The following is a 24,606-nucleotide window of genomic DNA, read 5'->3' on the forward strand; positions in this document are numbered from 1 at the left end:
AACGCGTGGAGATGGGAGAAACACACGCAGAGCGCACGGGGAAAACAGCCTTCATCTCGCTCTACCCAGTCAATCGTATCAACTGCGCTCATTTAAAAAGCCAAAAAATCCCCCAGGGCGGTTTTGTTTGTTTAAGCTGACAACATCGCCTGATCCGCGTGGATTACAGGGGCCATTCGAACCAGAGAGTTCTCAGGTGGCCAAGAAGGCCAACGGCATCCTGGCTTGTATCAGAAGCAGTGTGGCCAGCAGGGCTAGGGAGGTGATCGTCCCCCTGTACTCGGCTCTGTGTTCAGTTTTGGGCCCCTCGCTACAAGAAGGACATCGAGGTGCTTGAGCGGGTGCAGAGAAGGGCGACGAAGCTGGTGAGGGGCCTGGAGAACAAGTCCTACGAGGAGCGGCTGAGGGAGCTGGGCTTGTTCAGCCTGGAGAAGAGGAGGCTCAGGGGCGACCTTATCGCTCTCTATAGGTACCTCAAGGGAGGCTGCAGCGAGGTGGGGGTTGGTCTGTTCTCCCACGTGCCTGGTGACAGGACGAGGGGGAATGGGCTTAAGTTGCGCCAGGGGAGGTTTAGGTTGGATGTTAGGAAGAACTTCTTTACCGAAAGGGTTGTGAGGCATTGGAACAGGCTGCCCAGGGAAGTGGTGGAGTCCCCATCCCTGGAAGTCTTTAAAAGACGTTTAGATGTAGAGCTTAGGGATATGGTTTAGTGGGGACTGTTAGCGTTAGGTCAGAGGTTGGACTCGATGATCTTGAGGTCTCTTCCAACCTAGAAATTCTGTGAAATTCAAGCATAATCCAGGGTGCAATTCAACACCCAGAACCAGCACCGGGCAAAACCTACAAGGACAGCCAACGTGACGCCATTTTTTTAAGCTTTAAAATTGCTTTTCTTTCCAAGGAGTCAAACAAAGAATTAACTGAAGACCTCGAGCCAAATCACAACAACTGTCCTCAAGCCCACTCAAGGAAGTTTTCCTGACAAATTAGAATCTTTCACTAACCCACAAGGTTTCAGGTCTGAAGGCCTATCTATGAGGCAGAAGTTAACAAATGTGCTCCTTATATCTCGTCAGTTTTCATTTTTGGAACCTGATGTGGTGACAAAAGCATGCTTATTTGCAACAGGCGAGCAATAAACATGGGTTTGTACCAAGAGCGACAGCAAAATCCCACTTTGCACGCGTTCCTCCCTCGGTATTTAGACTGTGTTGGTAACATTTTCTTCTACCCAGTGCGCTGAGCGTGGCTTCACATCAGATTTTATGTGCTCTATCGTTTCCAGCTCATGCACAGATGGAGTGAAAATAAATTCAGAAAGATTCCCTGGCAGGAGGGTACCCTTCATTCGCTGGCAGCTCCCACAGCCTGACAGTGCTTTTTTTTTTTTTTTTTACCCCATTCGTAACGCCTGGACCTTAAAAGAGCAGCGGGAGAGACCTTCAAAGCACACCCCGGACGGGAGGCTGTAAATAGCCTCTGGACAGAAACAGGTGAGAAATGAAAAAGGGGAGATGAGGGTACAAAGAACAGCAGAGGCATTGTGATATAAAACCATGAGAGCAGAATTAACGAGGCTGTAATTAACTGCTAGAAGCGCCACACGTAGGCTTACTGGTAGCTGCTCTAGATCCCGGCTCCGTATCACCTAAACCAAGAGAATTAACAACAAAATACACCAGCGATTCAGCAGCGGACTAAAATGCCTCTTTAACAGTTAAACAAATCTCAGTCAACCACAGTTTCAAGAGAAGTATTCAAACATTATTGGCTTCACAACAGAACAGGAAACCTTTCAATGGTTTCCCCACAGTTGTTCCGAGGAAAAGAAAAACTGGTGTAAACAAGTCTAAACGCAAAACAATGTGCAAATTATACAATATAAACATCAAGAAAGGTGGTTTGTTCTTAAAAAGCCATTTAAGTGCTCCACAAAGATGCTCATGAGAAAATTAAAGGGCTAATGGATTATAAAAACACGGAATACCCCATTTGTCTCTTAGTATCTCAGAATAGTAGAGAAAAATGTAAAAGCCAATTGTTATTATTATTATTTTTTTTAACATTTATGCTGTCGCCTACTGTCTGTATTTTATCCACTTGCTCTCAGTGAAAACCAACGAACCAGTTTCACTTTAAGATTCTCATGCATTCCGAAAAGCTGCACTATTTGGTCTTTAGCATTTCAGGAAAAGTCAAACCAAACCAGAATTGTGCTTGCAGTTAAAATCCCACCGCCACCACCAAAGAAACCCATTCACAGTTGGTTTTGTGACAAACTACAGCTTGTGATTACACTGACACTGAGGATAACCCTTATGCATAAAGAGGTGTTCATCAATTTACCTGTTCAAAGATTGGAAACTCTCCCTTCTTATTTTTCAAGGTAGATTTATTTAAGCTGAAAACCAGCATTAAAGAGAACTCCAGCTCTGCAGGACTGGCATTTTTTTTTTGGTTCTTGGCTTTGTAAACTTGCTTAAACAATGCAGGAATAAGAGAATTGGCTTGCTGCACCCAAATGAAAATCATGAACTTTTAAAGGTCTTTGACAGCTTGGCTGTATGGAAAAAATGGTGGCTTCTGTGAAACTTTTTCTTTTTAAATCTCATTTTTAGGCCAGTACTACTGCTTAAAATGCAGAATGTCTCCCTCACACATATTGTGACAACTCAATACATTACACCACAGACATTTAACATAACTCCATACATGCTATAAAAAAAAAAAAAAGAGAAAGAAAACATAAAACCGTAGCTAAACTGCTTTAAATACTGCATGCTACAGCACTTCACGTATCATCAAGATACGACACTGAAAGGTGACAAAAGGCTGAAGGGATTACAAAATATTCTCGGCAGGTTGGAAAGCTGCCTTCTTACTCTGGCAGAATTTTTTCCCCCTCCCCATTCTCTACTTCTAATGTTCATGATTCTAGTGTTGAGTTGGCCATGTAATTTTTTTATCCATTCTAATTACAGTGTTTCCTTAACTTAATTAAATCCATCAGTGTGGTAGCTGGGGTGAGAGTCAGCTGTGAGCTGGGTCGTCTCTGTGGCTGATGCTGGCTGTATCACAATAGGTGCGTCTGAGGCCTCTGAAAAGCAAAGACAAAAGGTTTAGCACGTCAAGCAGAAGAAAAAGCAGCGTTCTGTGGCGTGGCAAGCGGAAGGTCTGTCTCCCTGCAACACTTTGATAATACAATTTTACACTCCTCTAGAGCACGATGAGGATTTATGGTCTTTCAGTCTGCACACACCACCATTAGCCTCGCAATAAATGTTCTGTACGTAGCTTTTATTTCTTTCTGCATTTAAGAGCAGCTGCTGCTCTCCCACCATTCAGCAACACCAGTTACAAACATCATCAGAGCACACCCAGGACACTACTGAGCAGGCTGGGGGTGCACGAGGAGCTGGGAGGGGACAGAAGCAGATGGGGGCTGCCATCACTCGGTCACTGGTCAGCAGGTGGTGAGCAACTGCCTTGTGCATCACTTGCTTTGTCTGTTCTTTTTGTTGTTATTTTAATTTCTTTCACTTTTTCCCCCCTCTTTCTTATTAAGCTGTCCTTGTCTCAACCCACGAGTTCTTTTACTTTTCTTTTCATTCTCTCCCCCTGTCCCACTGGGTGGGGAGCGAGCGAATGGCTCCCTGCTCAGCTGCCCGCTGGGTTAAACCACAGCAGACACCCATTTCTCCGAAGCTGAACAGACCCACGGGGACTTCTCAGCAGCTGTATTCCTGTGGTGGTGTTACCCGTGTAACCGTTTAAACTCTGGTGCTTCTTCTCCCCCAGAGACCTGTGCTGATCTCTCTTCAAAGCCAGCACTGCTCCTTAAATAGCCCACTGAGCACGAGGTCAGAGACCGATACTCTCTGAACATCAGTCATCCTACACTTGTACAGATCTCACAGCATTTTTAATTTATTTCTTTTATTTTACCTACCCCTTTCATCTGACTGCAACTGTGCCTCCAAGTCCTCTGGAGAGACGTAGTATTCCTGTTCTTCGCCTTCAGGAGGTTTAGGTTTACACTTCCCACAGCAACAATTACAGCAGCAGCACAGACAGCAACAGCAATAGCAGCCTGTGATGAGCCCACAGAACACAAACAAGGCCTGCAGAGGACAGAAGATAAAGAAATGTTCATAATCTACGCCTACCACGCTGTGACCATTGAGTTTGTGAGACTTTGATATGGAAACTAGAGACAAAAAAAAAGTGATGTAGAGGCATAACATATTGGCTACGTTTTTATATTTAACCACCGTGAGGTATTTAAAATATGTGCAAAACTGGTGACAGCTATGAACATTTTCTACTGAGCTGAATACTGTCAGTCTGGTTCACTTGAAGAAATTCCTAGAAATTAGGTTTAAGTGGTCTGTGTTTTCTGCTACATCTACAAGATGACGCTGAAGCAAATCTGGAGTGAAATCCAGAGGCACAATAGTTTAGGACAGACTGGAGTCTGCATAATATCCCTGGCCCAGATTTACACTAGCTAGCCGACGTACAGATTGTCATGTACCTACAGCAGGGACTTACCCAAGGCCATAGGCATGGCTGCAAAGCTAAATCACACTGAAGTTAGGAGATTAGATCCTACCACTACCTGAGCAAAGCAACACAAAGCCAGCTGAGCCTGTCTGGGTGCCCATCACTGAGAGGCAAAATTTTCTCATGAAAATGAATGTTCATGAGCAAAACGAAAATTTTCAGAGGTCACTGCCTAAAACTGTTTGAAAAAATCATCGTACAAGATAGCAAATCACTCTGATTTGGGGACTTCACTTCCTTCAAGGGGACAGAGAGATGGAGACAACACTGGCAACAGAGTAGAAAAACAAGGCATATTATGCTTAAAAATGAGTCCAGTAAAATAATTCCTTGGTGCTAACAGAAGACATCTATACAATAATTATTTCACCTTTAAAAAAAAACTTTAGAAGCATTTGTGAAGAAACATGCAGTGCAATTTGGTACACTGTGAGACTCTTCCACTGTACAAGAAACAATGATTGGCAAGTGAACAAATAATCTGGAGTCTGTGAAATCACAGTTAAAAGAAGGTTAAATTACAAGGTGTCAGAGGTTCAACAAGTTCCAGAAGTAAAAGCAAACACCATTATCAAATGGAGCTCTTTAAGGATTTTAAATGTCAATCCAGAATAACTTCTCCTTGCGCTTTTATTTACCTTTGCCCACCAGCTGGATAGGACGAAATACGTGTTCACATTTTCTTCACCAAACTGCTCTGCTACATACAGACCCAGAGAACCATACTTATCATAAATGTTTCGCTTCGTCGCATCGGTCAATATTGCATGTGCATTATTGATCTCTTTAAATTTTTCTGCTGCCTCTGGATTATCAGGGTTTTTATCAGGATGATATTTCAATGCAAGTTTCCTGCAGAAAGCAAAGAGTACAGATTAAAAAATGGGATTTGCGTTCCCCATCCCCACCACCTCCTTGTTCCATAGCCTGCCACTCAGAAGAGGTTTTCAAGTCCCCATTGAAAGTATCTAAGCAGCTCTGGTTTCCTTCATTTCTGATTCACTTCCCTGTTGATAACAAAACACTGCTGCACTGTCTAGCTTAATTTGCAGGATTGATTTCAGACTGCTGGATTGAATCCTCAGAAATCCACTGGAAAAATTCAGCACAATGAAGAAAAGAAGAAAGCACTCCCTTCTACCCCTCAGCCCCAGCAATTTCCACCAGTAGGTTTTCGTGCTGCTGAAGCAAAAACCAAGCTAACAGAAGAAAGAGACACCGCATGTTTATGATACAGTATCAAAGAGTAAATATAAGCAAGCTGCCACAACTTATCTACAGAGGTGGAACACAAAAATAGAACAGACAATCACTTGTGGTTAATTCACCAGTTCCTGTGCAGGTACAAAATACATTTCAGTTCAAGTCTTGCTAGAACAGAACTGGCTTTCGAGTTTCGAAATATCAGGAAATTTTAACGTACCTCCCCATATCATCCGAGATCTTACAACTAAATGATAGTGGTTTACAGCACCCAGAGGTCACAAAGGATAGCACAAAAATCCAAAAGTTTAAGGACTGATGAATTTGCAAGTTCAGACACAGCCCAAGCAGTGAAAGAAATCAGTACTGGCCAAACACCTCTTTAAAGAACACAGAAAAAACACTGCTTGGCCATTTGAGCCATTTGTGCTCCAAAGCAGAAAATGATTTGGAATTCTATGCTCACCACCACCAAAAAGGCACTTGTCCTTTTGTAGAAAATGACCACAAGTTGTTATTTAACAAACACAAAGAAACCTGCAGACATTTACCCGTGACAACTTTGAAGCTGGGCAATATTCAGATAAAATATTTGTGCAAGAACAGGTCTGGATGCACATACACAACATCAGAGTTCAAATAATAGAACAAATGTGCACTTGAAGCATTTTTATACTGTGATGATGTTGTGTGGGAAGGTAACATCCAGGGCTGCCAGTAATGCCATAGGCTCAGCGAGGACTGAAGCAATCACAGTTCTTACAATTAGAGGGAAGTTATGTAAACTTAAAGAGGACTCCACTGCTATCAGGTTGCAATAGATAAATATTTTTCATTTCCCATGTGCACACAGATTCCATAGCCTACAGGCCAGCAAAGGACATCCCAGATCAAATGGAACGAAAACGAGGTGGCCAGTAAAAGAGCAGAGGCAACAAGATAAGGTGACATTTCAGATACACATTAAGCAGCTACATTCCCCCTTGGATCCAGTCGAGTCCTTCCTCCAAAGGAAAAAATGTTTGCAGTTTTTACTCCCATGAGTGAAGTCATTTTCTGGTCACCGAGGCTAGGGGATTACTGCCTCAAACTTCCAGTTAGAAGATTTTAGAAAGCCATAGCTAATTCTGGATAGTTTGTCTGCCTAATTTATTCATGGATTTCACTCTGTAAGCGCTAGACTTGGAAAGGGAAAAAGGGTTTGGTAAATGTTGAAAACTAGAAGAAAACTTAGGTATTCTCAAGTAAAGATTTCTACTGACCCCTAGTGTAATGTTACACACACTGCCACTTGTCAAATAACACGACCGTACGTAGCTCATGCTTAAGGTAAAAAAAGCACTTGCATATAAACAAGTCTGGGGAGAACGTGGGAAGACAGGATGGTTACAGGACTTTAAGTTTTTACTCAGTCAATGTGAAGCCACTTCACATGTCCAACTTTAAGAAAAGAGGTAAAAAAAAAATCCAATTTTAAAACTAACTCCACATAAAGTCAGAAATTTTGCATGTAATTTTAGAAAGAATTGTCAGGTCCATCCTTGTTTACATCTTCAGTCTGCACCTCACTGTGTCAGAACTAGAAACGATGGATAAAGGTGCAGGACTGCCCAGCTGTGTTCTCTAAGCCAGGCACAAAACTACATAACGTAAATGAGGAGTTCAACTCTAATCCCAGCCTTAAAACTTGGTTCAACTTTTAGATAAAGAACTTGCAGAATGATACTGCATATTTGAGAATTTAACTTGCTATAAAGAACATTTAGGGATCTAACAAGTCTTGCACACAAAGTCTAGGCACGGTTTCCACACAATTTTTAAAAGAAACCACGTGTTTTCACCTGGTGTCCTTGCAAATTTTTCTTGCAAATGTTTTAAATAAACCAATTTAAGCCTATACATAAATACCACATCGGTTGAACACTTAAAAAGCTATTTGTGGTATCAGGCAACAGGTGTAAGACTCAAACCTTTACCTGTATGACTTTTTAATATCATCAGAAGTAGCATTCTTGTCCAGTCCTAGCACATGGTATAACGATTCTCCAGAGGTAGACAGCGAACGTTGCCTCTGGTCTGCCATCTTAACTAGCCTGAACAGAGGAGTGGTCCCTGGAAAAAAAAATAAAAAAATTAAGAAATGCTTAAACTAAAAAGAAGAAAGACCTTATTACAGAAATCAGCCTTGAAAAGAGAGGCTTCAGGGTATGAGAACTGCACGTGAAAATTCACCTTGTAGGTTTTAAGGGGCGTTGAAGAGAAAAAGCTCTTAATATATGTGGAAGTTAAAAAGTTTCAAAAAACCCAACAGTGAATTATCAGTGAAAACTGCTACACCTTCAACACAGCACCAGGTCCTACAGAATCACCGGTGTATGTTCTCAATTCCACTCTTTAAAAAAATAAAATAAAAACCAACAGCTGAAGCGGAGCTACAGGTATGTCCCACATTCACATCCCTAATGCTGTTCATCTTCTTTGTCTGAATGTTATTTATTCATGACAACAGCTAGAAAAATAACTGGACAACAGCGAGGCTGCTGTTACGCTGAGGCTGCCTTTTTGCACCACAGGTGCACGGGGTAAGCACAAAGCTCCGCGTCCATCTCCCCCCTAAGAACCAAAATCTGTGAACCGACCATTTAACTTGTCTTCTAGATAAATCACACTACTGGAAAGCGACAGCCTCCTGCTCTAAATTCAGATGTGCAGACCTCGGAGGCCTCCCCGGCGACACGGCGCAGACAGATATGGATACGCCCTCTAACATCCTTAGGAGATTAGCATCTGCCGTTCTTTAGCTGCAGAACTGCAGCGAGGATGAGCATCGAAGAGAAGACTATTGGCTATTTTTGGATTATGTCATTACAGCTAGCCCACACCAGATTATGTAGACTTTGAAAAAGATATTTAAAGCACCAGACTTTTCAAATTTAACCCTTTGTCTTATGTAACAAAGTTAATAACTTCAGCTTTTTTAAATGCTACCTAAAAGAAATACGCTAAGATCTGTCACTGCTTGGTTCTTGATTCTCAGAGCCTACCTGGTGACTACTCTGCTGCGTTTGGCCTCCCCAGCTTGAAATTAGTTTAATGCTGATAACTGGGTCTGGTTTTGGTAACTGGAGTGCAGCTGCTGAACTAGTAAACTCATCTAATTTCCTTCAAGAAATCATTGGCAGCTCTGGTAAGTTTAATTAAATGCTACCTAATAAAGAAGTGGTAAATTAATAATGATGATGATGATGATAACAGTAGTAAGAATAGCAGCAGCTCTAAAATCATAGGCCAAGAATACAAAATACACTCCAAGTCGGGAAGGAGGATACGTGTGGAGGAAGAAAAAATCTTTTGTTGTTGTTGTTTAAAAAAAAAAAAAAAAAAAAAAAAAAAAAAAAAAGATAGTGATAAGCTACTGAGCTGTTTCCACAGGAGAGGAAAAATATCAAGGAGAGGAAAACCATCAAGAACCACCCCGTCCAAGAGCACAGGAGACAAAACACCCTCCAGGGTGGGATTTCCACGCCTGCCACCAGCAGCCTGTCCCCCCAGCAGTCCCGCTACGGAGGTCAAAGACTGGTGATCCTGACGTGGATCCAGTAATCTAGCTAATCACACAGGCTGCCCCGATGGCTGTGCAGGCTCCCGCGCTCCATTCTCATCCACCGGGAGCACCACCTCTTCCTCACGGCCTTCCTGGGAAATTCTCTTGCACTTTCTATCAAGCCCACGGGCTGTGAGCAGCATCCAGCCCTAGGGATGCTTCTCTGGCACTCTACTACCTGTGTTTAGCAGTCTGTAGCTCCATTTAAGCAAAATGAGCTCCTTTCCAAATCAATCCAACACGCTCCTGGCGCACGGATGCTGCAGATCACAGGTACACACCATGTTCTGCTTAATAAAATCTCTACTGTTAAATGAGGGCCAATTGGCTTAGTAGAAACAAATTTAATTTGATGCAGGCTGTCGCCATCAGTCTGTAGGCTGCTTGTCAAGAATAAAGACAGTTATAGGAATAAAATTTCATGCTGCTACAATTTTTTAATAATTTTCATCTGAAAAGTTCAGGGTAGGGGGGTGCTTGCATTTACTTTTCAATACTGGAACGAAGAGGACATGGAGGCATCGGCAGAAGAACGGAGGCCAAGGTGGTAACAGGAATTCACCTGGGAAACTTGTTATTTAAAGGATCAGAACAGCCTTATGACTACGAAAGTAACCTTTGGCTTTTCAAATACGGAACAGAATTACAAATCCAATAAAGGCGCGAGTTATTTAAGTTTATAGGACTTCATAAAGCAGGATATTGCCTACCCTCCTGTTTTTACAAGTGGCTCTAACTCACAGCACAGCTCTGTTTTTAAAGAAGTGTTGTACCCAGCAGTAGCAAGGCATCTGCTGCGTGTTCTAAGCGAGCAGGATTCCCTGAAGAGGTTTCGCTCAGAAGGTCCTGAAGAAAGGTAATCCCCCGGATTAAACAGCACAGTTTTTAACCAGCTGTGTGCCAGACTGTCCCGCATTAGTCAGCTTTAATAGAACATGCAACTGCTCTCAGCGTGGCCAGATAAGTGTAATCGGCACCAGCTTAACAAAAAGAATTAGATTAAACCTGGACAGTTGCAGGAAAACTGTGTATAAATATTTTATACACATCAATGGTAAATTGGGCCTTAGAAAGACTGATTTTCTTTTTAACTTCTTGAAAGAATCTTATCAAGCTTCATGAAATTGTTGATATGTTTCTTTCTGCCAGGTTTGCTGCTTCTTAGACCCTTTTATAACCTGAATTTAACCCATCAAAATGGCAGATTACAATTAAAACAAAGAAAAAAGGATAGTTCCCTGCTAGTTTTTTGGGACATTCCTGCAAGTATCAGCACCAAGGATGACAGCAGATCAGATGGTTAGAAGCAAGAAGGGCTGAAACTTCTCCCTTTTAAACCTTATCCCAGCCACTCCTGCCCCTTCAGCCCGAGACCTCCCGAGCTAGCAGCTTGCTGCTGGCAGGAGGGGCCCTGCCTCCTTCTCTCCCAGCCCCAGCCATGAATTTCCACCACTCCTCCAGCCCCAGCTCTGGCAAGCAGCAGATCCTGCAGCAAGAAGGTGAACTGGAAGGGGGCAGAGAGCAGGGCATCAACTTTTCCAAGACACCAAGCTTATTTGTGTGGTAGGAAGGAGGGGGGAGGTTACAGAAGTCACATCTCTGCTGGAAAGAAGCACAAACTGGAGCAATACAGTGATGGAGGGCTAATTTGACAGAGGGTAAGCATTATTTCAGTGCCATCAGCATCCACGAGATGCCTAACAACAGCAGCTTTCCACTTCACTCCAAGGCTGGGGCATTAAATATTTAGTCGTTAACAAACCTTCGGAAACTATAGCACCAAGCTGCCTAAAATATCCCTTTCCACATTTCTAATTCTTTTTTTTTTTTTCCATGTAAGCCACAAAGGCACAGCTGCTCACTCGGAATTCCGACAAGTCTGGGAGGGGCAGGGGAAACCGAATAACTTTCAGAACACTACCAGAGAAGAACATTAGGTAAAATATGAGAAAATTAAATGCAAAGCCATGCTGGAAGTGCAGGGCAGGAACCGAAGAGACAGGCTCTTCCCACACAGCTGCAGGAAACCACAAAAGCCAGCACTCACCTGGAATCTCGTTGGACTATTCTGAGGTAAGCGGGAACTGCTCGCAGGCACCTCCAGAACCGAATCTCCTAAAGACAGAACAACAGCAAGTTCAGTTTTTCACTGACTTACATTGAGGACTCATTGCCAAGTTGTCATCCCATTATTTTGTCGGAACAATCCTTTGCAACGTGCTAAAAATGAGAAGGAAGTGAAATAAAGAAGTTAACCATTATCTAACTATACAGAATTTTCACTTGAAGTAGATAAATATTGGAGCTGTCGGGAAGGTAGAGGCACAGTGCAGCCAGGACAGTCACCACGCATACACCTTCCTACCACGTGGTCAGCTGGCATCAAGGAACTTATTTTGAAGGCTGCATCTCAGTATTTCCATCATGCTTTCACTCACACACTGCCTTGCTGTCAATGTCCAAAATAAAACATGAGTATTTTTATTGCCCCAGATATCTTACGCTACAGGAAATCTCCACAATGTAAAATATTATCTTCAGAAACGATTAGGTCAAATGAAGTTAGAAATACTTGAATCTGTACTTTAAAGGGCTCTGGGCTTCTATCTGTAACTTCAGCCTCTTCTCCCAAACCTCCTACACGGAGACAAACACGTAACCAAAATAAGATGCCAGGCACACAGATAGCTCTGGGCACACACAAACCACTTATCAGTAAGACTTCAGGCTTTTTCTTCTTAGGCATTTGTGAAAGATCTGGACTTTCAACAAGGGAAGTGTGCTTTTTAAGTCCTGAGAACCTGTAATGTTGTTAGAGAGAGACTGCTAAAGAAGCTTAGCTAGCAGGAGGACCACAGGAGCAGCAGGCATGCAGCCTCTCCTGCCTCCCTCACCAGGGAGGCGAAGTTACCCACGGCACTGCAACTCCTGCACAGCACAGAGGGTTTAGCAGCGTTCACATCCCACGTGCCTTCCTGACCAACATATATATTTCTTTTTATTTCCAATGGAAGTAACAGCACTGCCTGTACTGCACCTTTCTTCATAGGTAGTAACAGCACTGCCACTCTGATGACCAAGACATGTAAGGAGACAGCAGCTGCACTCTGCAAATTTCAACGTCATTTTGCACAACATCCAAACTGCTCCATGTGCTTCCACTGCACAGCAGCATCAGCTCAATTTGCCAGGGCAAATTTCCATCAAGAAAACCTCACTTTTATCCCAAAGGATGGTTCTTGAGCCCTTAATAATATGCTTGAACTTCTGGTTAGCCCTGAAGTGGTCGGGCAGTTGGACATGATGGTCTTTGAAGGTCCCTTCCAAACTATTCTAATTCCCATTCCCGTGTTCTGAAGCAGATTGCAGAGGGAAGAAACGAGCCTTGCTTCAGCATACAAGGAGGGAGAGAACCTGAGGTGATGCAGCAACAGAGAATACTTCTTCTGTCGGTCAAGACAAAGTCACACGGGTTGCTGCGGACCATGAAAACAAGAGAACATGAACAGAAGGACCTTCAAAAAGCTAGATGGTGCTGCAGAAAACCTTAAGGAAAAGCCATCACTGCAATAAATCGGAATTTATTTCTGATTAAGCAGGTACAGAACAAACCTAGCCCACGCCAGGAGTCACAAAGCCACTTCTGATTAGATCAGAGCACAGTCAACTTCATCTCCTCCTTCCTGCTGCCGCCAGCGGGGCACCAGCCGCAGGGTGCCCCGGGCTCTCCTGCACCACGGCCAGCAGCTCCTCGGCTCCACATCACACCCTGCCTGGAGCTACCCCCGGGTATCAGAACAGAAACAAAGGGAGAGAAAACAAAAGGACAAAAATCTGCAAAGAAAAAGGAATTGTTTAAAAAAAAAATAATCAAGATTAATGGATGTTACCTGGTTCCAAACTCAGCAGTATTAAAACCACGGCAAGAAGCTTTGTAGCACAAATGAAGAAACACGCTCGGGACACTTGTCTGGTCTTTCAACTACTTTGCTCATGCCAACACCAGTTCTTCTAACTTCACTTGTCCATGAACCAAAAACTGGTAAAGTGTAATTGCAGAAAGCTGTAAATGGACCTTTCTGACTTAAATCCTGAAGAGCACGTAGACTCCAGAGAGTTTTAACATGTAAATACCCAGGTAAGGCTGACCTAAGAGCCACGGAATCAATTCCAAATGCACGCATCTTTCTCCTGCAAAGAGCCCCAATTTATCTCCCTTTGGAACAGAAGATGGGTCTCCAGCAGTGAAAGTTTTCATAAAATCTCCACTGAATCCTCTAAAGTAGAAGTGGGTTAAAAAACAGTTTTTAAAATAAATGAAGTCCCAGGCAACCCAACTTCCCTGTTGATTCAGGCCTAGCCTGAGGTAAGGCCCATCACTACGGACTGAGGCTGCACTGAAACTTGGAGCAAACTTAACTACAGCACCGCGAGTGTTGTTGCTCTAATGAGCTTAGCAGATTAAAATGCAGCCATTTAAGTCTGATTGACCAACCTGTTATAAAAACTTGTGACCTTGGACCTTATACTAGAGTAAGATTCAAACCTACCAAGGAATGGTTTCTGTATCATGAAAAAAAAATAACTATTAGATTTACATTTTCTGTCCCCCTCAGCTAGAAGAATTATTCTTTAAAACCTTGTTTTAGGATAGATTCCCTGCTTAGGATTTTATTTCTCCTACTTAATACCTCAGCAAAATTGAATTATTGCTTATGGCATTACAGTAGTTTATAGGGCAGAGTGCAAATGTCACAAATTAGATATGGCTATGAAAGTAACTGCATTTGCTTACTCAGTTATTAAAAAATTTAAGAAAAAACAGCAGTTGTGTTCCTTGCCTCGTTATTACTCCTAAATGTTTCTCCATGAACATCTACATGGCGTTTGGATCACTGACCACTCATAGCATGTGGGTGCACTAAAACCAATCAGGGAAAACATTCAGTGCTGCGGGTGAGTGATGCTTACTTCTTCTAAAAAAGGAGATCTTGCACTTTTTAAAAAGCATTTGACGAGGTGCAGCTCCTTCCACGCTAGCTGTGTTGAATAAACTATCATTAAAAATCCTATTGCTACGAACTACACCAATGGAGTAAAGCATTAAGCTTCAAATACGGAAGTGTCAGAACAAACACATGGTTTTATTCGCTTAAAAATACAGCTCACACTGCTAAGTAACACGACTGAAGGTGTTGTATTAAAACAAATAAAATATATTTGTAACTAATAAAATATATATAAAAAATATTGGGGCAGAAGCTCAGCAAAGTGGATCAGGCTGGCAAAACGAACCCACCAAACCCTCTGCAGGTTGCTCCAAGCACCTTGCTGCTTTTTGGGGTCAGGCTGTGCTGTGTGTAGCTGCAGACAAGCCGTGCAGGAAAGCCAAGCAGCTCCAGGTGGGTGAGGGAGGCCCGGCTGCCCAGCAGCACCTTCTTGCAGCACAGGCAGTTTTTGGCAAGCCAAAAAAAAAAAAGGAACAAGGAAAGGTTACGCAGTGTATCTCAGAAAAGCCACGTAAGCAGTCTGAGACACAAAAAAATGACGCCGTGACATTCCCAAACACGAACCCATCTTTCAAGTTACAAATTGTCCACCGAAGGGAAAGAGATTTATTAGAAATTAATTTGCAAGGGCAGGGCCAGATGAACCCGTGCGCATCTACAGCGGCAAGAGAGGGAGAAAAAAAATCCATCTGTCTTCTTTTGCTACCAGCCAGGGAGGCAGACTAAAAGGTAAGTTCTTCCCCCACATCAGGACAGGAATATATGAGCATGGTTTTACACAGTGCAAATGGTAGACCTGAATTATTTCACAACTAATTGATTACTGCAATTGTCTGTCATTAAATAAACTCTTGGCCATTTTAATCATGAAGTTTTTGTTACTGACTTAATAGTTTAACGCATAAAAAAGCAAAACCCACCAGGCTGTACCAGCTACAGAAGGAAATTTGCACAAGTTCAACCTGGTCTAAAATAAAATGATCGAGTCAAACGTTTTATTTTGAAAACCTTTACCTCTGTTTTCAGGTCATTAATCTCTGCCATTCAGCTGTCTGTTAATTATCTCTTCCCCAGGCCAGCACACAGATCTCCCTCTTCAAAAGTCAGGAATAAAAACGCAAAAGAAGCAGAACACCAGCAGAATTTAGAGAGCCAAACTCCCAGACACAGCCACCCTCCAAGCCACACAGGTCAGGAAAAAAGAGGCTGAAGTGCCTTTGTCTGACACCAGGAACCAACGTAACTGGCTCTGTTAAGCCACGTCCTCTCTTCCTACTTCACAGGTACTAAAAATCTACAAAATTTCACCTTTTCTTCCCTTAACTGATCAAGACAGAAAAGAAGTAGCTTCTCTTCTCTGACATACTTTTACCTCTGGTATCCGATCAGGTCTCCCCAGCCTAAGACGAGCAGCGCTTGTATCCTTCAGCTGTGAAGACTTCCACTCCAAAGACTTGGCCTTTTGCACAGTTTAAAAATTAAGCATCTCTAAAAATCCCTTCTTCTCCTACTTACTCAACTGCATTTCCCCGGTTTTTGTGGAGCGGGGAGGAGACTTCACTATTTCATCATTTCACTTCCTCACAGAAACTGCCAGAGAAAAGAACATTTTAATTTCCTCCCGTACAAAACAGAAACCCCAAGCCTCTCGCAGGCATTCAAAGGCTTCTTTATCAGACCAGAAAGAAACAAAGGCCAAAAAAAAAAAAAAAGCACAACAGGTTTGTTTTCTTTTCAGACAAGATCAGATACCAAGGAGGTATGTATGGAAACAACAGCAAACCACCAGGCTGTTTTTCCCTTCCTATTTGCCAGGCTGTACCCACACAAGAAGTGAAGTCCCTAGGAAGAAGTGGGCCCTAAGTAGGTGGGAGAAACCCCTCCAAACCCTGGTGCCGGGCTGCTGTGAGGGGGAACAGGCATGAGCAGAGCACCTCCAGGCCCAGGTAAGGATCCATTAGGACTGAGAGAACCTGAACCGACCAGCACAGTTTATACAACTCAGACTGCAGTTTTCTACAGCTTCCTAAAAGCACTTTGGGGCTGATGACACACATTTAGTGCCTAGCAATTAAAAATGGCTTTCACAGCATGGAATAAAGTCTCTGTGAATGATTTCCTAATGTAACTTTATTCTTACTACACACCAACACGTGAACCAGCACACAATCCCCGTGGTCAAGCAGTCTGCCCTGCGATGTGCTCTGGACCCAGGACCTCATTCATTGTCTCTGCCGGGCTCATTTGGCTGGAAACATCCAAAATAAAGCCCAGGGGTTGGTCCAGAGTGGTTTCCATTTGAGCAGCCGTTTTCTCACAGGAGATAAACCCCTTGGTATTTTCTAATTACACAGCGTGGTCTCACCAACCCAGGATTTGTTTTATCCCACCCTCAGGATCACGAAGCGTACCGATAGTTATTCCCACTCTTCTCTCTCCCTGCACACATCTAACCCGCAAGCCGTGCGGTGAAGTTCGTCTTCAGTTCCACCACTCACTCTGGCAGCACTATTTCCTGGCTATTTAGGCAAAAAGCAAGCTGGTAATTTAGAAATCACACGGTAACGGAACGGTGCTGATTTTCCCACTCCTCACCGGTGATTAACAACAAGACACAGCGGGAGTTTGAGACGTGGACTTGGTTTGCAAACCTGGCACTTAGGGAAAAAAAGCGCCTTGCAGACTGCCTGTAACTGAGTTATTCCAACGCATATGTATTTTGTAAGATGAGTTTTCAGGCTGCAGTCACACTTCAGAGGCATCAGGACAAAATCACGGCTATTACACTACCTCATAATTTAATCGCTGCCATTCCTAGTAAATACGGCTTTTAGTTTTGCTGTAAAGCATGGAATTATCACATTTAGGCTTTTTTTTCCACCCAAACAGCTGAGAACGAAGCCAGGAAACCCTATGGCTTTTGTGACTGCTGTTTTCATTCCTCCCTCTGATCCTACCTGACACCGGAGTTAAACAGCTCGTCGCTCTGCCCGCACCCGTGGTGTGATGCTAAACCACCGGTATCCTCACGCTCTTTCCAGGTCTGGCAGTACCTCCTCCTGAACACCCCAAAAGGAGCAGAATTTGTTGCAAAATACCACCGTTTCCTTACTTAGGGTTACTTTTAAGCAAGTTTAGATATCTCTACATTTAAGCAGCTTCATAACGGCAAGGAAGGAAGAGTGGAAGCCATCGCTGAAAGATAATTTTTAACACACAAGAGGCTTTGTGCTGAAGATGTCAACAAGAAGTCACGGGAAGAAACGTGGTTTTAAGATAAGATGCAAGAAAACAGGCTCTGAAATTGCACCTGAGAGGACAGCTACAGGAGACACTGGGTTTTCGTCCCACGAGGTATCTCATCCAACACGTCCCGTTTCAGGGCTGGAACCAAAAAATGAAGTCATGGGGATCGTTGTTCCTGTTACCCCGTTGTCTGAACCACTCAGGGAAATGACGACTCGCTTGGGAAGTTCCAGCCACGCAGCTCCCAACAACTTCTGATTAATTCAGCCTGTCTGGTTTTCCTAAGCTAATTGTGAATAGCAAACGTTGTGGCAAAGCAATTTTTGTAAGGGCCAGAAGGATGAATTAAGTGAGCACGGAAATCAGGAACTTGGTAAGGAAAGGAAAAAAAAGACGGAGGGAGAGAGTCGTTAACAAAGAGCAATATTCTCACTGTCATCCAGGCCAAGTATTTCTGTTCAACGTGCATTTATTTTGCTCAGTGTTCAAAATGGTCTCTTTGCAGCTAAGTGTGGTATTTCCTTATACGCTGTGATTCCTGGCACTAACTTCAGGGCCTCCAAGAAGAACCAGCAGCCTGTTTGTCCACCCAAACCCCTGCGATAAGGAAAGAAGCTTTCTGAAGAGCAGACGTGGTCCATTGCCTGGTTTTCTTCCCCCGCTCAGCCCAGTAACTGGAGGCACACACTGCAGTCGCCCTTGGTGGAGAAACAGCTTCGCCGTGTGACTGCTGGAGTTGGGTGGTTATCACGTGGAAAGCAGTCCTAAAGCTTGCAAAGAACAGGAACTCAAAACGAACCTGGAACTTGAATCAATTCAGTGTTTTCAGTAGTCACTGAATTGGGTTTTTTGACTCCATGTAGAGCAGAAAACATCACCAAACATCACTGGTTACAGCCTGTGAGAAACCGGTCACCTCGGCTGTAACCGAGGTATCAAAGGCTGCCCTTCCCTCCCCAGTAATGAGAGGAACAGGAGAGGCCAAACAGGGCAAGAAGGAAAAGAAACCCCTAAGGAGGAAAAGAAACAGACAGCTGCCCCACCGACGTCCCCGAGCAGTGAGATCCCCCCTGAAATGCAGCACATTGAGGCGAATCGAGCCCGCGCACGGGTGCTTGCTGCGACCTGGCGCTGTGTCAGGACAGCACCAGCCCCTGCTGGACCCAAACCAGAGCAAAACTGAAAAAAAAAGTAGTTTCAATTCCCGGCACAAGACAGCAGCTGGTTTCACAAGGACCCCGCGTGCCCTTCCCAAGCACGTGAACACGCCGTGAATTTATTTCACGCCCCTTCTGCCCGCTGCTCCCGCAGCCATCACGTGCCGGAGACGCCCAGCGCGACCCGATCGAGATCTCCACCACATCCCATTCTGCTTCTTGCATTTATCAGCAGCAAGAACACCAACTTCCACGCTGCCCTCGTGACTTCAGAGAAGCAAGATTAAGACGTTTCTTAGCGTGTTTGTTAAATCCTCTAACCGCCTGCCACGCAAGAATAGGTGAAACCTGAAATTAGAAATATCTCAGGCGGTGCAACCTGGCCTTGGTGGAATGGATTTCCCACGCCGGGCACGTTTTGGATGACTGCAGCCATCCATGATCATCACAAGCGACCGCCAGCAAAGCAGCTGGAGGGAGGCCTCTGAAGTCCCCCTTCTCCTGACGTGCAGCTTTAAACCTCCTTATGTTTCTCCAGGAAGCGTTCCTAAATCCCCGTGCTGTGAAAAGCAGATTCCTAAGGAAATCTCTTTAATGTCTGGCCCAGCCTAGGCCAAGGCCCACATGTGTCTTACACGCCCCGTGCTGGAATTGTGGCACAAGAACTGCAAAATATTTCCGAGCATAAATAAAATCGCTAAGATATTGCCATCGCAGGAACAGAAAATCCTGGTAAGACGTAGAATAAGCAATGACAGATGGAAAGAAATGGAATATTTTCCTTTGAAATACAGCCAGAAATGTAAAGGCTTAAAAGGAGAAAAGCAAGCAGACACGTGCAGGTTTCTTCTTTTTGCAACTTCCTATTTAGCTCCTGTAACACCAGTAAACTCTGGGCTTTTTCTACCTTCATGGCAATGTGTTACCATCCTATAGGTCCTACACGTTCCCCTTTCCTATCCTGGCCATATTTCTGGCCACAAACGTGCCAGAACATCAGCACTACAAGGTAATGCAGCTTCATCGAGAACCTGTGTTGTCATCACAACCAATTTGAGGAGGTGACAAAAGGGAAGGGGACAGCTGCTAATTTTGGCTGGCCTGGGCCGAGAAGCCTCGCGCTGCTCGCATGGGTACCGCCGTGCTGCTGCACCTTCAGGTCTCGAGGAAAACCTGCAGCTTGAAGGAAAACGCACTGAATTTTAATGCTGCCCTTACAACACGCTGGCATTCAAAGTGGTTCGGCATCTCCAAAGAAGGCGGAGAAGGATTTTAAACAGGCACGTTTTAGTGCAATGCAGATAGAAGTTCGGTGCAGTTAGGAGAAGTCGCCAGGACACGAGAAATCTGAGCAGATCCTACAGCAGGCCTGTTCACCCCAGCCCAAGAAAATCCTACACGGCATCAGTCCACTAAAACCCCGCTACCTAACATCAGGAATCATTATTTAGCTCCTGCACGCAGAGAAGAAAATCGTTACTCTTTTTGGTAGCTATTATCACTGTATTAAAATATTTCAGCAATGTTTTGAAGAATTTACCTTCTGGAATGTAATTCTTTGCTATCAGCTTACACCATCTGCAGTAGGAAACGTAGTGCTGCTGAGCTAAACCGTGCGCTTTCTACTGAAAACAGATGAAGCCCAGTTGTGAAGATAAGGGTCCAGCTGAACTTCCGAGCTAATCTTAAAACATACCACTACCCAAATTCCTGCCTTTCAACAACAAACCCAGTCGCTGGTCAGCAGACCAGCAGCAGCCAAGGCAGTACCAAAATCCTCCCAAAACCACATTAAAATAACAGCCAGAATTCCCATGCAGCTCCCGAGCATCAGCAACCTGCTGACAGCCACACACCAACAGCACTTCCCCACTTCCTTTCCTCTTCAAGCCTTTTCTTTTGCAAACATCCAGCCACCAAACCTTTCTGAAATCGGAGAAGAGCTCTGCTGGCCAGCACAGGCAGAGAGTTAAACACGCAAAGCATTTACACGGATGCTCCTAAACCAATATTGCTTAATTCACCTGACTTGAATTACTGGAGAACAAGGAAAATATTTTTCCTGTGTTAAAATAAAGAATTGCTCCGTTCTGCTCTGGTCCTCAGCGTTCGGCACGCCCCTCGTACCTCCACCCAGACTTTGCCACGACCCCTCTGTGTCCTGCAGTCGCACAACTACTTCCCGGGGCTGCTGAGCTGTCTGCTGCCGTGCTCCGCGCCGTCTGCTCCCAGGTTAGGGGTCCCATCCCAGAGCTGAGGCCACCTGCCGAACAGAACGCAAACCCGGCTCTGAAAACTCCTCTTCCTCGGGTGAGGCTTCCCAGGAATGGGCGGCCCTGCTCCTGAGCTGCCCAAACACACCAAAAACATTTTGATCTGGATGTCAATATTAAAGAGATTTAAATAAGAGCAAACACCAGGAAACTGAGGGAAGCAGAGCATTCATCGCAGGGTGGTTACGGTATCGTTGCTGCACGTTAAGGCATTCACGTGGACAGAAGGGGTTTGCAGAAGCACAGGCCATTCTCAAATAATGCCCACCTTCCCAGAAGGGACACTCAAGCAAATGAATTCATAAATTAAAATATGAAAAAGCCACATCAGCACCTCTTACATCTGACCTAAAGCAGGATGTAAGTAACCCAGCGAGGCTTCCATTCACATTCACCACCCAAATGCCTGAACACCGATCAAGAAGAAATACGATGACAAATGACAACAACCACCTAAGACCTCAACTTGCAAGCCCAGCCACGATGTTCAGACCCAAGCTGCGTACCACCAGGCCCCCACACCACGTTCTGCCCTCGGCCCCATAGATAAACCTGCCTGTGGAGCAGAGAAATTTCCCCCGCTGCTCTGATCAGCTGCAGAGCCAGCGTTTGCAGGCTCCAACCACCTCGGGCAGCTTTGCAACTGACGTTACCGACGGCTGTGCCACCTCGACCACAAACCACGCTGCCTCGTTCACGCCATGCTAGAGAAGGAGGCTCGCCAGCTGATCAGCAGGCAGGGTTCTTGGCTTTTAGGGCAGCCCGAAAGGTGTTGGTGCTTGTGGGGAGTAATTAACGCGGACGCAAAGGCTACGTGGAGACAAAACATACTACAAAGACGCTGCTTTTCGCAGCCGTTCCCTGATAAAGGCTGGTTAAATATAGCAGCAGCCGCCCCGTCAAGTTAGGAAACCACCCCTTGGGTTTTAGCGCTGCTTCGGACCCGCAGTTCATCAGTGCAACACCACAGAAATTTGGGTGGAAAAAGGACGGACTTGCAGCACCTCCCCTTCATTTCAACGTCATGGACAATCCCCAAGACCAAGTAACGGATGGAGGGAAGAAACATTTATTTATGCTTGCAAACAGCTGTGAGTCAAAGCCTCACCTCCACGCTGGGGGTTGGCCACACCGCAGGCTGCTCAGCCAACAGCAGGACACGTTTCTCTAAGTCCTCAGAGCACCACGAGCAAACCGCAGAAAGCTGCTCAATAAAATTAAACTCCTTTGCATTCTGTACTCTATCGAAATCAACCTCTTTCACTTCAGCTTTTGTCGCCCCTCTTTTCTCCCTCCCAAAGCAGAGGGTACTTAAATTATTAGAACTAATTCGTTAATGCAAATTATTTTGGTGTCTATTTCTCGGAATCTCTTAGATTAGGACCCCACCAGTTTCTACCAAAGGTAAACAAAACAGTAAACAGCGATGTAAGCAGCCCAAAACCAACAGACACCTCAAAACTTTAAAAAAACCTCTAACAAAATTGTTGTAACTGTAATAATTTCCACTTAAATGCAGCTGACACTACATAAGAACCTAAATAGGTACAATCCTGATGGGTTTCAGAAGGAAAATCAAGACCTTCTGGGCTGTGTTCACATCTGGCTCCTGGTGAGAGCTTCACTTGCCCAAGGAAGCGGGTGAACCACCACCGGGTGAACGTGGCCTGCAAGTTTTTGCCTCGGCAGCAGCAAACCCATGTGGTATTTAAACACAGACACAGCGTTTTTACTTCCTAAAGATAAACCAGCACAGGAACACTTGACAGACATTAGCTGGGAGAATTATTTTATACCGCTGCGTGATCACGGACCCGATGTATGCAGTTTTCTTGAGCTTTACCGCATGAGAACGGCTGTTAAGCACAGACAGCTCTACAGCAACGTCTCTCGGCACGCATTACCCCAAAATTAACACCTCCACAAAAACAAACCTTAAAAAAAAAAAAGGGATAACACCGGCTAGCTTTCCCTTTGCAGGCACGGAGGGTTTCCACCTTGCTCTCCAAGGCGGGGACGGCTCCCCCAGCTATAAAGCCCACGGCAGCGAGGTGTCGATGAAGCAGGAGGGCAGGAGCGTGGCGTTATCAGCGACCCCACCGTGGCTGCTCCATCCCGGTGCGTTCGGCACCACCAGGATTTCCTGCCTGGAATTCTTAATGCGAGAGCCACGGAACACCGCACAAATAATTAGAATAATGCTGCCTTTGCAAGTTTCTGGTTTTAAAGCTGGATTTGCTTGCCGGTAATACGCCACTCGTTAAGCGCGGTGTAATCTGAGCAGTTACGAATCATTTTTTTTTTTAAAAATTAAACAGAACAACGGAAGGAAGGGGAAGCAAAAAGCCTCCGAGATCCCTCCAGCGAAAGCCAGTCATGGTGAATCACAGTCCCCACGGCGCACAAACGGCTTTCATTTAGGATTCACCTTTCCAGGGCCTGTGCTTTTGTCTCTTTCTCAATCTTTACAGCCCCGAGCCGGAGGATCCAAGCCCCTAAAACGCTGTGGGGCGGCAGAGGAATGCGCATGTGGGCGGCAGATGAGGAGGAGGAGGAGGAGGAAGAGGAGGAAGGGGTTCCCACCCCCCCAAGCAGTAGCTTCCCAGGGAAGGCGCCGCAGTGCTTCCCAGCGCCGCAGCACGGAGGGATGGATGCTGGCTCCCGACCCACCCGGGGCTCGCCCTGTGCCCACAGCCCCAGCCCCCGGTGCCCTCCCTACGGCCCCCACTGGGGCCTCAGGGTCCCTCAGGGCTCAGCCTCCATCCCCTCAGCCCCCACAGCTTCTCTTCAGCCCCCTCAGAGCCCCCTCAGTCCACAACCTCCCTCCCAGAGCCTCTTCAGGCCCAGCCTTGCCTCAGCTCCCAATATTTCCTCAGCCTCCATCCCCCACAGAGCCTCCTCAGGCCCCTCAGAGCCTCCCCACGCCCCCCAAAGCCCCCCTAGAGCCCCCTCAGCCTCCCCAGAGCCCCCTCAGGCTCAGCCTCACCTCAGTCCCCAACGTCCCTTCAGCCTCCATCCTCCCCAGAGCCCCCCTCAGAGCCTCCTCAGTCCCCTCAGAGCCTCCCCAGGCCTCTCAGAGCCCCCCGAGGCCCGGCCTCGACTCAGTCCCCAACCTCCCCTCAGCCTCCATCTCCCCCAGAGCCTCCCCAGGCCCCTCAGAGCCCCCCCCAAGCCTCCTCAGCGCCCCCTCAGCCCCCAACCTCCCCTCAGGCCCTGTCCCCTCAGCCCCCATCCCCCCTAGAGCCCCCTCAGGCCCCCTTTAGGCCCAACCTCCCCTCAGCCCCGTCCCCCCCTCACGCCACGGCTGGGCCCAGACTGAGGCCCAGAGCTTGAGGCCGCGCCGGGGCTCACCTGCACCCCGCCGCGCTCGTTGCCGGTACCGGGGCTGAGACCGAGGCCGGTACCGGAGCCGGGGCCGGGGCCGGGCAGCCCCGGGCGGGGCGGAGCGAGGCGGGGGCGGCTCCGGGAGGCGGCGGCGGCGGCGCCCCCTGAGCGCTCCTGACGGGACCCGGCGACGCCGACCGCGGGCGGGGGAGGGGCCGGAGCCGCGC

General features: G+C 45.8%; 1 protein-coding gene across 1 annotated transcript; it reads right to left on the reverse strand.

The window, feature by feature from the left end:
* Window positions 1-1,378: 1,378 nt before the first annotated feature.
* Window positions 1,379-24,483, reverse strand: DNAJC5 (DnaJ heat shock protein family (Hsp40) member C5). The gene is made up of 6 exons (XM_032198268.1): window positions 24,407-24,483; window positions 11,418-11,485; window positions 7,743-7,878; window positions 5,202-5,415; window positions 3,950-4,121; window positions 1,379-3,097 (listed from the first exon to the last, which is right to left on the reverse strand). The coding sequence occupies exons 3-6, from the start codon at window positions 7,847-7,849 to the stop codon at window positions 2,994-2,996; spliced, it is 597 nt and encodes a 198-aa protein (XP_032054159.1). The 5' UTR covers window positions 7,850-7,878; window positions 11,418-11,485; window positions 24,407-24,483; the 3' UTR covers window positions 1,379-2,993.
* Window positions 24,484-24,606: the final 123 nt, after the last annotated feature.

This window comes from Aythya fuligula, chromosome 16 (genome assembly GCF_009819795.1).
Source record: "Aythya fuligula isolate bAytFul2 chromosome 16, bAytFul2.pri, whole genome shotgun sequence".
NCBI lineage: Eukaryota > Metazoa > Chordata > Aves > Anseriformes > Anatidae > Aythya > Aythya fuligula.

Bases quoted from the DNA above. Each gene is read 5' to 3' on its own strand.
- DNAJC5 (XM_032198268.1), bottom strand. From the start codon at position 7,849: ATGGCAGACCAGAGGCAACGTTCGCTGTCTACCTCTGGAGAATCGTTA. The intron at 4,122-5,201 runs GTAAATAAAAGC...TGTCCTCTGCAG, and splicing joins TATCCAGCTGGTGGGCAAAG to GCCTTGTTTGTGTTCTGTGG. The intron at 3,098-3,949 runs GTAGGTAAAATA...TTTGCTTTTCAG, and splicing joins GTTGCAGTCAGATGAAAGGG to AGGCCTCAGACGCACCTATT.